Raw genomic sequence first — 14,970 nt, 5'->3', positions numbered from 1 at the left:
TATTTTTTGCCCAAATCCACTTCTCCTCTTGTAGTTCTTATCTCGGTTCATGTCATCAGCATCCACCCAGTAGCCTGAGATCCAAACCTCAGAATCACCATCCGCTTCTCCCTCTCCCTCCTCCTCTCTATTTCCAGGAAGTCTCCAAGATTATCTGCTCTTTTGGTGAGAAGTCTCTTAAGTCAGGCCTTCTCTGGCCACCACCCAGGCCCCATCATCTCTCCTTTCCTGGACTGAGGTCATCTCCTGACTGGTCCTCCTGACCCAGCCCCATGCCAGTGCCCATACCCATCCACCCCTCCACTCATCCGTTGGCTCATCCATTCACCCATCCACACATCCATCCATCATCTCCCAATCTGCCCTCAATGATCTTTCTAAGACATGCATTGGTTAGATCATACCTCTGCTTAAATGACTTCCATGGCTCCCCACTTCCCACAGCAGGCATTCTTAACCATGGCTGCACATTAGAATCTTCTAGAGAATGACCCTGGAGGAGGACAGTGAGCTTAAGAGCCTGAGGGGACCCCAGAAGTTGGTGGAGGCAGGGAGGGGAAGGAGAGGGTCCACTTTCTGTTCTTGCCACTGGATATTTCTAGAACTCATTCAAATATTTCAAACACAGTTGGTTGAGAAGTTCTTAGCACTGGGGAAGACATCTTCCCAGAAGGGACAGATGCATGTAGCAAGTGCCACAGTCAGTGGGAGAGTAGAACAGGATAGGAGTTTGAGTCAAAGACCTGGGTTTGGGACCAGCATTGCTCTGTGAACTTGGGAGGATTGCTTCAGACCTCATGGTCTCTGTTGCTCCAGTTGTTAAATGTGTTATAATAAAGTAAGTTTGAAAGGGCTCCATAAGTATCAAAGAGCTGTGGGGGGTAACAACATAGAACTGTGTGGATGGCAATTCTGGTGAACCAAACCTGCACTGTCTTGTTTCCACAGGAAGGACCAGTATCTCCTCTCTCCTGTGAACTGTTGGTATCTAGTCCTGCATCAGACCAGGCGGGAGAGCCGAGACCATGCCACCCTCAATGACATCTTCATGAACAATGTCATCGTCCGCCTCTCCCAGATCAGCGAAGATGTCATCAGACTCTTCAAAAAGGTGGGCACTTGGGCCACCTGCATTTCTGCCCCAGGCTGGCCATGGCATGATTGTGCCAGCCAGGATGAGATGTGGTGTGGGGACATGGGGTCTAGGGGCAGGCGAGTTGAAGGTGCAGGGGGCTGAGTGTTGGACTTGGCACCCCAGACCCAAAGTTTGAGTCCTGGCTGTGGCTCGGGGTCTCAGCCATTTCAGCAGCTACTTCTACCACAAAAATAAAAGCCTTTGCATGGTTAGGTAAATAGTGCATTCATTGTAGGAAACTTGGAAAAAGGGAGATGAGCTCACACATAGAAATTAACCTCACCTGAAATGTTATCACTCAGCCATAATCACTTGGGTTGTCATAGGAATTTCTTTATATGTACATATGCAAATACATTTTCTATGATTGCTCATATTTATACATTTTCTAAAATATATATGTACTTTTCCCAAATGAGATCAGACTGCATGTATGATTTTATTCTTTGCTTATGTCACCTAACAAATTATATAACACTGGATTACAGAATTTTGCAATATCAATAAATATGCTTCCATAACATTTTGAAAGATTACATAATATTTTCATCATATAGATGTACCCTAATTTTTTAACTGACCCCTTATTGTTGAACACTTAGTGATTTCCATATTATTATAAATAATGCTGCTGTGAGCTTCTATGTGTTGTCATAGTCTCTGCTATTTTTTAAATTAAGTATAGTTGATTTACAACATTAGTTTTAGGTATAAAGCCTAGTGATTCAGTATTTTTATAGGTTGCACTCCATTAAAAGTTACTGCAAGGTAATGGCTACATTTCTCTGTGCTATACAATGTATCCTTGTTGCTTATCTATTTCATATATTGGAGTTTATATCTCTTAATCCCATACCCCTGATTAGCCTCTCTCCCCTTTGGTAACCAGTAGTTTGTTTTCTATATCTGTGACTCTGTTTCTGTTTTGCATATACCTTCACTTGTATATTTTTGATTCCACATATGAAATCATACAAATTTGTCTTTTCCTGATTTATACCACTAAACATAATGTTCTCTAGGTTCATCCATGTTGCTTCAAATATCAGAATTTCATTCTTTTTAATAGCTGAATTTTATATATATATATATATACACACACACATATATATGTATATACACATATATGCCATATGTTCTTTATCCATTCATCTGATGATGGGCCACTGCTATTTTTCTTAAGATCAGTTTCTGTAATAGGAATTTTAGGGTCAAAATTTGCTCATTTGTTTGTCAAATGAGGCTAAGATCACCCACTTCCCAGGGGGCAGTGTGAGGGTTAAATGAAAGGGCACATGTGAAGGAGGGAGGTATTATTGAGAGGTTGTTGAGGGTGTGGTCTTTGGATCCAGAATTCTTTTTTTTTCTTTTTTTTTGTCTTTTCTAGGGCCACGCCCATGGCATATGGAGGTTCCCAGGCTAGGGGTCTAATTGGAGCTGTAGCCGCCGGCCTACACCACAGCCACAGCAACGCGGGATCCGAGCCTCGTCTGTGATCTACACACAGCTCAAGGCAATGCTGGATCCTTAACCCACTGAGTGAGGCCAGGGATTGAACCCGCAACCTCATGGTTCTTAGATTCGTTAACCACTGAGCCACAACAGGAACTCCCTGGATCCAGAATTCTTAAATATCTAGGTTTATAATCCTGGTTCCATCATTTATTAGCTGCGTGTTTGGGGGCTTGTTACTTAAACTCTATGAGCCTCAGTTTCCTTATTTGTGAAATGGGGATAGAAATACCCATAGGACAGTTGCTAGGATTAAGAGAGTTTTTCATCCCAAGTAAAGCATGTAAGGCAGTGCCTGGTACTGAGTTAAGTGCTCAGAAAAGCTGGCTATTTTTATATGAATGTAAGAGACAATTACTACTAAAATGATCTAGTTCTCCTGTTCTTGGCAGGCACGAGTTTTAGGGACTAGGTGACCTGGGATTTCTATATGCACAGAGGAAGAAGACAGGCCAATTTGAAATATAGTCATCCCTCCCTGGCCCATATACAGATTGTCCACTTTGAGGATGACTTCTATAGCACAATTGTAAGGCAAGGTAATTCCTTTCTGCCACACAGTATGTACTGGTCTTCCCCTGTATTTATGAAGTGAAATCTAAGCTTAATATTTGCAAAAGCAGGCATAATTAGGAAGGTAAACACAGTGTAATAATAAAGAGCCACATAACACTTTGGAAAGCTGAACAGAAGTGATTCAGATCGTTTGGTCCCATCACAAGCCCCTGCCTGCCACCACTCCCACATCTTTTTTCCTGAGTGGGAGGAAGTCACGGAGAAAGGGTCATCAGGGCCTTTAGAAAATGAAGGGTCTTTCCCTGAGCTGAGCCCTGGGACAAGTGAGATAAATCTTTTCAGCTCTCATTTAGGCTGACAGCAGCCTCACTTCTGATGGAGGTTAACAGGGTGGAAAATAATGAAAAAAGGTTTACAGCTGAGCTCCTGACTGCCTTGTTACCAGGCCTGTGCCCATGGAACAAAGGAAATGATCTGGCCCCTCTGGGCCAAGAGGGAGCTGGGAATGGGCATGGCCAGCTGATTTAGCACAGTATGGCCCCCTTGTGTCACATCAGTTATAGGTGATCCCAACACTGAAGCTGCATCCTTACATAATACTAGCTTCTGAGGGGAACAGGATCATCACTCAGCCCACTTTACAGATGAGGAATTAAAGCTTAAGAATGGCCAATTGTCTTCATCTGCAGGAGGCAGCACAGGGGTGCTTTCAGAGTCTGTCTCAGAACTGCTCTCTCTGACTCTATGACCCCAGGTCAATCTCTCTGAGCCTCAGTTTTCTCATCTGGGAAGTAGAGATGGTGACAATACCACACTGGGGTGGGAATTTCTTCGCCATCCACCAGGTCACAGTCTGGCACTGCCCCTGCAGGAGGTGAGAGTGGCTTCCAGGCCAGGCAAATCGTTCCTGTGCTTGAGGCTGGGCAGCTGCCCCACCTGCCAGCTTCTCACTGTTGCAGAGTACTCTTTGACTTAGTAAGTCACCTTTTCCTGATTTTCCCTTTCCCCTTTTGCAGTGCAGTGTGTTCTTATGCCTGGAGGCAGAACTTCTCCTTCCACAGCCATCCTAGGCTTCGTCTGGGCAGATGGGCTGGTGCATGCATGTGGCCCTTGCTTGAAGTGTGAGATGTGGGTCTGCCAGAGCAGGATGGAACTGAATGAGATCTTAGCAGCCACTGCAGTGATCAGGACGCTTATGTTGCAAACCAGCTCAGCAGGCTTGAGAGAGGAAAGGGAGCTTATGAGCTCTTGGGAGCCAAGGCTGGCTTCAGGTCGGGGAGCTTCAAGGGCACAAAAGATGTCAGAACTCAACCTCTTTGCAACTCTGCTCCAGTTTTCTCTGTCCCCCCCCCCACCTTTTTTTTGTATTAACAGGGGGTGGGAGTGGGGCTTGTGCATAGGCAATCTCTGTGTAACGACTACATGCCCACCTACCACCCCACCCCTGACTGCAGCCCCAAGCTTACATCCTACCTGATTCAAGTCCAGCAGAAAGTGAGGGGTCTTTTCTCTCAGGATTGAGCCTTACAGGCTTTGATGGGTCCATTGTGGCTTCCGCGGGTTCTCCTGAAGCTGTATCTGTGCAGGTGAGGTGCAGTGCAGACTCACCAGGCCTGGGAGGCATTCCCAACCCTAAAATCAAGCATATACTCAAATCTCCCAATGGACAGAGAATGGGTGAGGGTGGCCCCCCAGGAAAAACTGGGTACTTCTACAAGAAGAAGGGTAAAATAAAACAATGGGTGTCTACTTGCCCTTCTATTCTGGTCCTTTTATCAACATCTTCAAGAGCTGTCCTCCTCTGCCAGATCTCCCCCAATAAAGGGCATTCATTACCTTGCATTCCCTCTGGGGACAACTGAGCTCAACAGAAAATTCTTCCCAACCTGAGATGAAATCTTCCAGGGTTTCCACACACAGGTCTGGTGGGCCACCTAGATCCATCCACATGGAAACCTGTCAATTACTTGGAGTCAGATATCATGAGCACACACCCAGGCTCTTCCCACTGCTGGGTAAACACACCAGGTTCCTTCAGTTAAGTGCCTGTGAGACTTATCTTTGAGTTTTCTCTCCTCCTGGGCCATGCTCCAGGTCTCTTCTGACTTGCAGACCTTTGTATTCAGAACCATTGAGAACACTCCAGGAAGGTCTAACCAGCTAAGAGGAGAGCGGGGCTGTTTAGACACTTTATTTCTAATAATGAAACCTATAAAGGCACTTGCTTTTTTCATGATGGTCTCTTCACACAGTTGACTCACTCTGAACTCTCAGCTCAAATCTCCTGGGGATTTTGTACCAAATGTTTTTTAATCTATCCTGTGAGTTCTGCACTTGTGTTTCTTTATATTTGCCCCTTTAAAGCTTCATTTTATTAGGTTCTGGTCAAAATGGGATCAGTGTCCTTGTTTAAGTGATTTTTCAAGCAGCAATAGGGTAGCTTTTCCAAGAGGTCCTAATTCCTCCTCTGTGGGAAAAGCCTGCTTTATAACTTCTCCATGTCTTCCTTCTCTGGTTACCTTCCTTAATGTGTTAATTCTTTGGCTCCATGTTTGATTCTTCTTGACTGTCTTAGTGGAGAAGATGGAAATTGAGACAGAGGGTTGCAAATGAGTTCACAGTGGAGGTGATCCTTGAATTGGGTATTGAAGGATGAATAGGAGTCTCTTGAGTAGGGAAAGGAGGTTGGGAGTTCAGGACTAGGAGAAAGGCAAGAGCACAGTGGACAGAGTGTCGTGATAGAAGTCCAAGGCAAATTGGAGTGGAGGCTGCAACTTGGTTCTCAAATATAATCTGCTCTGGCCCTCCCTATGTTAAGAAAAATTCAACTGATATTTTTAAATCATGGGATTTTACATAAAAAGCATAATTTTGTATTCTTCTTGAAAAGCCGGAAGCTCTGACAATACCAGATCCACATGGGGCCACTCTTGGCGCACTTGGAGGTAGTTGTAGTAGTCCAAGTCCCTGCGCTGTCTGATGTGTGTCACCTGCTCGGCTCCTTTACTTTAGCTCCTTGGCCCTTTGTGCATTTGAGTTTGTGGCATCATCTTTAAACATGATCTGCCAGTGGCCCGAGAAATCTAGCATCAGAATCACCTGGAGGGCTGGGCGCTGCCCCTACAGTTTCTGATTCACCAGATTGGAGTAAGGCTTGAGAATCTGCATTTCTAACAAGTTCCCAGGCACTGCTGATCTGGTGACCACCCATGGAGAATCTAGTACAACCTCCTTGTTTTCCTGGTGTGGAAATTCAGGCCCTCCTCTGGTAAGCACAGAGTCCAGCCCCAGACCCAGGTTTTCTACTTCAGGTTCAGTCCAGAATCCACTGCCCCCCATGGTGCACCAGCAGGAGGGTCCACCTGCATCCTGCTTGCTCTCTCTTCCCGCCCCAACCATTTCTGAGACCAGCCATTGAGGCCCATTCCACTTCCAGCCTCCGCTTCCTTAACAATAGCCATCCATTATTCTCTGCTCTGATGCCTGCAGAATTGAATTACTTGTCCTGCCGTGAAGTGAATGTGATTGTTGGACGCCGCGGTGTTCTGAAGGAAGCACTAATGAGGAAAGACTCTTAGCAGAGAAGAGAGGGCATTGGGGGGCTTGTGTTTGAAAGCAGCCATTCACTGTGTGGCAATAAGGAATTGGTCTGCAGCGAGCTTTTTCGCTCCCGCCTTGAAGATGTACGTCGCATTTCATAAATAAATCAGGGCTTTTGTATCCAGTAATTGCCTTGCTTTGTAACCAAGATCAAAAGCACCAATGGCCTTGGATTCAAAGCCAAGTTTATTTTTTATTTTTTGGTTGCAGGAGAGGGTGAGGGTTTGCATGCTGGAGGGTCCAGCTCTGAGGCCTGCAGGGAGAGAGAGAGCAAAGTGGGCAGACTGCCAGGGGTGAGGAGCCTTCAGCCTGCTCCACTGTCGCCCGGGGAGATGAGCTGTGAACGCTCGCTCTGCACTCTGCTGGTCAACAGCAGGCATTCTCAACTCACTCGACAAACCTATCTTGGTGCTGTCATGACAATAGATAAACAGTAATTATAGATAACAAACAATTAGTAAGAACTTACTCTGTGCCCACTCTGGGCTAAGCGTTCTATAGACATTTAATTCTTTTTTTTTTTTTTAACTTTTAATATTGTAATACCTATCAGTTCACAGGAAGGTATAGAGAAATGTAGACGGAAGTTACCATGCATCCCGACCAAGCATCCCGCTCCCCTTGCTGACTGAGTTAAAATCTCTGATTTTAACTGATTTTTTTTTAAGAAGGAAAAAATGGTCAATTGAATTCTTTTCTTTTTCTTTTTTTTATTATAGTTGATTTATTTACAATGTTCTGTCAATTTCTGTTGTACAGTAATAAAGTGACTCAGTAATACACATATGTATACATTCTTTTTCTCACATTATCCTCCATCATGTTCCATCACAAGCGATTAAATATAGTTCCCTGTGCTATACAGCAGGATCTCATTGCTTATCTACTCCAAATGCAATAGTTTGCATCCACTAACCCCAAACTCCCAGTCCATCCCACTCCCTCCCCCTTGGCAATCACAAGTCTGTTCTTCACGTCCATAAGATTGTTTCTGTTCTGTAGATAGGTTCATTTATGCTGTATGTTAGATTCCAGATATAAGTGATATCCTATGGTATTTGTCTTTCTCTTCCTGACCTACTTCACTTAGTATGAGAGTCTCTAGTTCCATCCATGTGGCTGAAAATGGCATTATTTTATTCTTTTTTTATGACTAAGTTATATTCCACTGTGTGTATGTTCCACATCTTCTTAATACATTCATCTGTTGATGGACATTTAGGTAGTTTCCATGTCTTGGCTATTGTGAATAGTGCTACAATGAACATAGGGATGCATGTGTCTTTTTCAAGGAAAGTTTTGTCTGGATATATGCCCAGGAGTGGGATTTCTGGGTCATATGGTAGTTCTATATTTAGTTTTCTGAGATACCTCCATACTGTTTTCCATAGTGGTTGTACCAATTTACAGTTCCACCAAGAGTGGAGGATTTGTTATTTGTGGACTTATTAACGATGGTCATTCTGACTGGTGTGATAGTTCTTCATCTATTTTAAATGATATTCTTGCTAGGTAGAACATTCTAGCCTGCAAATTTTTCCCTTTTAGAACTTTGAATGTATCTTGCCACTCTCTCTGGCCTGTAGTGTTTCTGTAGAGAAATAAGCTGATAGCCTTATGGGGGTTCCCTTATAATTAACACTTTGTTTTTCTCTTGCTGCCTTTAGAATCCTGTCTTTAACTTTTGCCATTTTTATTACAATATGTCTTGTTGTGGGCCTATTTGGGCTCAACTTGTTTGGGGCCCTCTGTGCTTCCTGTATCTTGATATCTGTTTCATTTAGATTTGGAAAGTTTTCAGCCATAATTCCTTCAAATATATTTTCAATCCCTTTTCTTTTTCTCCTTCTTCTGGAATTCTTATTATGCATAGATTGGACCCTTTACATTATCCCATAGATCTCTTATATTGCTTTTGTGTTTTTTCATTTGGTTTTCTGTCTGCTGTTCTGATTGGGTGATTTCCATTATTCTGTCTTCCAAGTTCCTAATTCGTTCCTCTGCAGTGTTCATTTTGCTATTTAGTGCCTTTAGCTCAGTTTGCATCTCTGCAAATGAATTTTATAATTTTTCTTGGTTCTTCCTTATATTTTCTAGTTCCTTTCTAAAGTAATCTGCATTGCTATTTATATCCACTCTTAATTCCTTGATATTCAGCCTTAATTCCTTCAGTAGTTTCACTGTCTCCTTTTGAACTTGGTGTCTGTTAGACTGCAGAAGTCTGTTTCATTGTTTGCTGCTTTGGGTGAATTCTCCTGTTCTTTGAACTGGGAATGGTTCCTGAGCTTTTTCATCTTGCTTATGTTTTTCTTTTTCTGTGAATTTAGGGAAGCCAAACTATAGTCTTGGAGGGCTACTTATATGCAAGAGCACCCCTTTGAATTTTGTGTGGGGGGGTTGCTATTTACTTTTGGCATGAGGGATTGGATATTTGCTGTCTCTTTCCTCAGTGTGTGCAGGCTGTTATCTCCTTGATAGGGTGCTGCATGTGTTTCCAGGGAGAAGGAGGCAATGGGTAGAGCTAGTAGTCAGTGACTGATTGCTGGGCTCTTAGCAGCAGGGACATGCAGGAAGGTGGCACATGTTTCTCCTAGTTGTAGGGCCCTGGGAAGTGGTAATGAGCCTTAGGCAGATTTACAAGGTGCCCAGAGCATTTGGCAGTGGTAGTGGCAGGGTGTGTGTGTTCTCTGGAGAGTGAGAGCAGCAACAGGGTAGTGTTTGGTCACAATACCCTCCTCTGTGATGCCCTCTGAGGTGATTAGGGAGACAAATGGTGCCTGTTTAGGGACCCCTAGTGGTAGCAGGCCATGCCCACCTCTAGAATCAGAGATAACTGTGGTGGTTTGCCCCCACCATCTGTAGACCATGCAAGAAGCACCCTGTCCTTCTTAGCCCCCACAGGAGGTGCTGTAAATGCTGCTCCTAGTTGTAGGGTCCTGGGAAGGGACAGTGATCAAGCATCTGAGCACTGCCCAGAGCATTTGGCGGTGGCAGCAGCAGGACAGGTTTGTTCCCAGGGGAGAGAGAGCAACAATCGGTGGTGCTTGGTTGCAGTGCCATCTTTTTTTGCTGATCTTTGAGGTGACTGGGGCCGCAGGTGGAACCTGTTTACAGGCCCCCAGTGGTGGCAGGCCACACCTCCCTTTGGTTTCTGAGATGACTGCTTTGGTTTGTCCCTGCTGCCTGTAGATCATGCAAGAGGCACCATGTCACACTTATCCCCCCACTGCCCTTAGCCCACACAAGAGGTGCCCAGCTACCTGTAGCCTGCACAAGAAGCACCTGGTCTCCTGTAGCTCGAGAAAGTTGTTTCTTGCCACTCGTAGCATGTGCTGGAGGCACCCCATCCTCTGAGAGCCTGAGTGCACAAGGAGATTCCTATGGCTTTCCACCCCTCCTCCTCTCACTCTCTCGAAACAATGGCACCTTGCTTCTCCTGCAGGCCCAGACCTCCTCCTGGGTTCCCTCTGTTGTGGCGTTCCACTCCACAACCAATAGCACACCACTCCTTAGCCCCTCAGGCTGTCTCCACACAGCCAACCCTGGTCCTCTCCTCAGAACTGACCTCCGGAGCCTGAGTCACAGTGCCCAGCCCTTGACTGAGCGTCTCAGGTTGTGGTGTCCAGGGCGGTGGTGCAGATGATCTGTGCGGTTCTCACTCTACTTTATCCTCCTCAGTCCAGCTTCTGCCTTTTTCTCAGTGACTTTGAGGTCCCTCTGTCTCAGCTGATCTCCCGCTCAGTTAGGTGGCTTCCCAAGGTGTGGGTTCCTCTTCTCTTTCACAGCTCCCTCTCATGAATGCTTGTCCTGTCCTGATTCCTTTTTTTCTCTCTCTCTTTTTCTTTTGTTCTATCCAGTTATGTTGAGAGTTTTGTGTCCTTTTTGGAGGTTTAAATTCTTCTGCCAGCATTTAGTAGATGTTCTGTGCAAATCGTTTTACATGTAGATGTGTTTTTTTGACGTGTTTATGCAAGAAGGTGAGCGAGATGTCTTACTCCTCTGCCATCTTGATCCTTCCCCCTATTTTCTAGTTCCTTTCTAAAGTAATCTGCATTGCTCTTCATATCTGCTCTTAATTCCTTGATATTCAACCTTAATTCCTTTAATAGTTTCACTATCTCCTTTTTGAACTCGGTGTCTGTTAGACTGCAGAAGTCTGTCTCATTGTTTGCTAGAATTCTCCTATTCTTTGAACTGGGAATGGTTCCTGAGCTTCTTCATTTTGCTTATATTTTTCTTATTCTGTGAGTTTAGGGAAACCAACTATTGTAGTCTTGGAGGGCTACTCATATGCAAGAACACCCCTGCATATTTTGTGAGGGCTTATTATTTACTTTTGGCATGAGGGATTGGATATTTGCTGTCTCTTTTCTCAGTGTGTGCAGGCTGTTATCTCCTTGATAGGGTGCTGCATGTGCTTCCAGGGAGATGGAGGCAATGGGCAGGGCTAGTAGCCACAGCCTGGTTGCTGGGCCCTTGACAATAGCAAGGATTCGTGGGAATGTGGCATAGGCCACTCCTAGTTGCAGGACCTTGGGAAGTGGCAGTGAGACTCAGGCAGGCTTACGTGGCACCTACAGCATTTGGCAGTGGCAGTGGCAGAGTGTGTGCATTCCCAGGGGAGTGAGAGCACACACAATTTCCAGGTGGTGCTTGGTTGCAGTGCCCTTCTCTGTGCCTGCCTCTGAGGTGACTTGGGCCTCTGGTGATGCCTGTTCATGGACCCCTAGTGGTGGCAAGCCACTCCCACCCCTGGAGTCAGAGATAGCTGTGGTGGTTTGTCACTGCCACCTGTAGATCAGGAAAGAAGTGCCTCATCCTGCTTAGCCCACACAGGAGGCACCACCACCCCTAGCTGGCAGAAGAGGGGCCATGGCCCATAGCCCACACAAGAGGTGCCTCGCTGTTCATAGCCCCACCCTCTGAGAGTCCATTCATGCACAGAGAATGATATTCCTATGGTGGTCAACCCTTCCTCCTCTTGCCCTCCCCCCGCAGTGGCACCTCTCCTCTCCTGACAGCCCAGACCTCCTCCTGGGTTCCCTTGGATATGGCACTCTACTCCCCAGCCCTTGGCACACTGCTCCCTAGCTCCCTTAGTCTGTCTTCACATTACCAACCCTAGTCCTCTCCCTACACCTGACCTCTAGAGCCTGAGTCTCAGTGCCCAGCCCCTGCCCAAGTGTCTCAGGCTGTGATGTCTGCGGGTGGTGGTACAGATTGTCCATGTGGCTCTCTCTCTGCTTTGCCCTCCTCAGTCCAGCTTCTGCGCTTTTCTTCTTGGCTTTCAGGTTCCTCCATCTCAGCTGATCTCTCCATCAGTTAGGTGGATTCCCAAGGTGTGGGTTCCTTTTCTCTTTCACAGCTCCCTCTCAGGAGTGCTGCTCCCATCCTAATTCCTCTCTCTCTCTTTTTTTCTTTATGTTCTACCCAGTTATGTGGAGGATTTCTTGCCCTTTTTGGAGGTTTCAAATCTTCATGATTCAGTAGATACTCTGTGGGAATCATTCTAGATGTAGATGGTTTTTTTTTAATGTGTTTATGGGAGAGGGTGAGCACCATGTCTTACTCCTCTGCCATCCTGATCCCGCCTCCTAGGCATTTTTTTTTTTTTTGCCTTTTGGGGCCACATCCATGGCATATGAAAGTTCCCAGGCTAGGAATTGAATCAGAGCTACAGCTTCCAGCCTACGCCACAGCCACAGCAATGCCAGATCTGAGGTGCATCTGTGACCTACACCACAGCTCATGGCAATGCCAGATCCTTAACGCACTGAGCAAGGCCAGGGATCAAACCTGCAACATCTTAGATCCTAGTCAGGTTTGTTAGCCACTGAGCCACAAAGGGAACACTGGCATTTAATTCTTAAAGCCTTAGAGGAAGATGCTGTCATCACTTTACAGATGAGGAAAGTGATGCTGATAGAGGAGAAGCTGGGATTTGAATCCAGATTTGCCTGACTCCAGAGCCATGCTCACTGGTAAAGGTAGGTGCCAAAGAAGATAGAGAAGTGAGTCAGATACCGTGCTTTCCCTTGAGGAGCTCACAGTGAAGAATGGACGTGAAGACAGATGTGTATCAGTAATCAGTGATGCAGATAAAGTGGAGAGGGCTATTGCTTCAGAGGGAGGAGGATATCTAATATGGGCTTGGGGGTGCAGTTTGAGGAAGACTTTATTGTGGGGATGCAGCATTTGAAGTGAATCTTGAAGTGAAGATTAGGATCTCACCCAGCTTGGGTTTCCCAGGAAGCTGACTGTGAGACAGTGATTCCAGTGCAGGGGGTAAAAGAGTAAATGCTTTTGGGTCTCTCGCCTGCGGGAGGGAGGGAAGCAGGATTCAGGGGATGTGCTCTGAGGCTGGGATGGCTCTTCCAGGTTGTCCTGGGCTGTGGTAAGGAAGCTGGATCTTTCTGCCCTCATGTTGCTCCTGGAAGGGGATGTGGCCTTTTGCAGAAGCCTCTTTGGCAAGGCAGTTCCAAAGAGGGCTGAGAGCTGTGGGTGTCTGGGGGAGTATGCCCTCCAGTCCTGAAGGGGATCTGAGTGGTACAGCACTGTGTCCCCAACGGATATGCAGAGATTTGGGAAAAGTGAGAGACAGGATTCTAGACCAAAGCAAAACCCATGGGCAGAAGAGTCTGGGTCCAGTATCATGAACAGTTCTGGGGCCTGTATCATTGTAGTCTAGTGCAGTGGTTAGGGTTATGGACAGACTGCTTAATCCCTGTCCTACCATTTTCCAGCAGTGTGAGTTCAGCCTAATCCCAAAATCTTCTGCATTTTGGCCTTTTCAAAATGGAGCTAATAAAAACCTCCTTCATAGAGTTGTTATAAGGATTTTTAAAATGATGTTATAAAAGGCCTACCTGGTATGCGATAAGCAACCCTTAAATACTAGCTATTATTAGGTTGATTTTTGGGACTTTGAGAAAGAACATAGTGAGAATTAAGTTTAGAGATGAGATGAAAGAGTATTCAGGGCAAACAGGTTAAATAAGAAATAAGAAAATATGCTCAGGAAACCACTCACTGATTAGTTCTAACTGAAGGTGGTCTTTCTTTTTTTTAATAACTTCTTATTTCTTTTTTTTTTTTCTTATTATATTGGTTTGGACTTCAATTGGTGTAGTGTAGAGGAAAATGGTAGAGAAATGGTGTTCTTGACTTTTAAAAAGCACACTTCTAACTTTTAACTATTTAACTCTTAGCAAATTAGGAATAAATAGGAACTTCCTTAGCCTGATAAAGGGCATTTATCAAAAACCAACAGTAAATATCATACTTCCTGCTGAAGAGAGTTCAGCAAGATGGCTGATTACAAGATCAGTATACAAAAATTAATAACATTCCTGTGTGCCTGTCACATCTAATTAGAAAATATGATTTAAAAATGCATACATTAGAAAACAAGAATGATGAAAATTAATGCCATTAATGCTATAAATTAACTGCATCTTAGAAATTTTGATAATTGATATTTTCATTGCCAGATATTAGTACTTCATAATTTCCATTTTGTAATTTCTTCTTTGCCCCATAACTTTCTCAGAATTATACATATTTTATTTTATTTTAAAAGCAAAAAGTTTTATTTTGTTCTTAAATAACCACAGTTAATTACTAATTGGGCATGTGTGCCTGTTGTGCACTGTTCAATTTCACAAACCTTGAAATCAGATTGGACACCATCACCTTTATTTCCTGTTCCAAGCTGATTTTTGCATAGTATCCAATTTTTATCACAGAAAATTAAAAAAAAAAACAGATTGACAAAGATATGATGCCACAGACAATAATATATTGCCATTTAATGTTGAAATTGTGTACTACCTCAAGCAGTCTACACCACATCCAACCGATGTAAAGTATCACTGAGTTTGCAGTGGTCTCCCCTGGCTTAGCTATAGCATATGGGTGCCTAGGTACACAGCTTGGGAATCGCAGCAGTATGTTTTAAGTCCCAGCAGCATATAAACTGGTCAATGTTTTAATTACCTGTAAGTAAAATTAACTACAACTGATGTTTTTAAAGATTTAAAAATCATTTTCTTATTTACTTGGGAAACCAGTTTTTCTTTTGAACAATAAAAAACACTATTGAGTGCTTAAAGGAGGATATTTTTTCCAAGTTAAATGATTATTTCCTTAATGTGATTATTTTTATAAATGCTGGTTGTGCTAAATGTGATAAACGACAAATGGAAGGA

The 14,970-nt window shown here is 44.4% G+C and overlaps 1 protein-coding gene across 6 annotated transcripts in view; it reads left to right on the top strand.

The window, feature by feature from the left end:
• The window catches only part of SRGAP3 (SLIT-ROBO Rho GTPase activating protein 3), a 271,415-nt gene that overhangs the window by 144,192 nt on the left and 112,253 nt on the right, over positions 1-14,970 (top strand). For all 6 annotated transcript variants that reach the window (XR_007134877.1, XM_047779732.1, XM_047779742.1 and 3 more), the window contains exon 3: positions 949-1,111. Coding sequence is in view for 5 of the 6 variants with exons in the window: in XM_047779732.1 (XP_047635688.1) it covers positions 949-1,111 (163 nt within the window). In the remaining variant the exon portion in view is untranslated. The remainder of the gene's footprint in view (positions 1-948; positions 1,112-14,970) is intronic.

The sequence above is a fragment of the Phacochoerus africanus genome, chromosome 1, assembly GCF_016906955.1.
Source record: "Phacochoerus africanus isolate WHEZ1 chromosome 1, ROS_Pafr_v1, whole genome shotgun sequence".
NCBI lineage: Eukaryota > Metazoa > Chordata > Mammalia > Artiodactyla > Suidae > Phacochoerus > Phacochoerus africanus.
The sequence above is the reverse complement of the archived record's forward strand: the minus strand, read 5'-3'. Positions and strand labels throughout refer to the sequence as shown.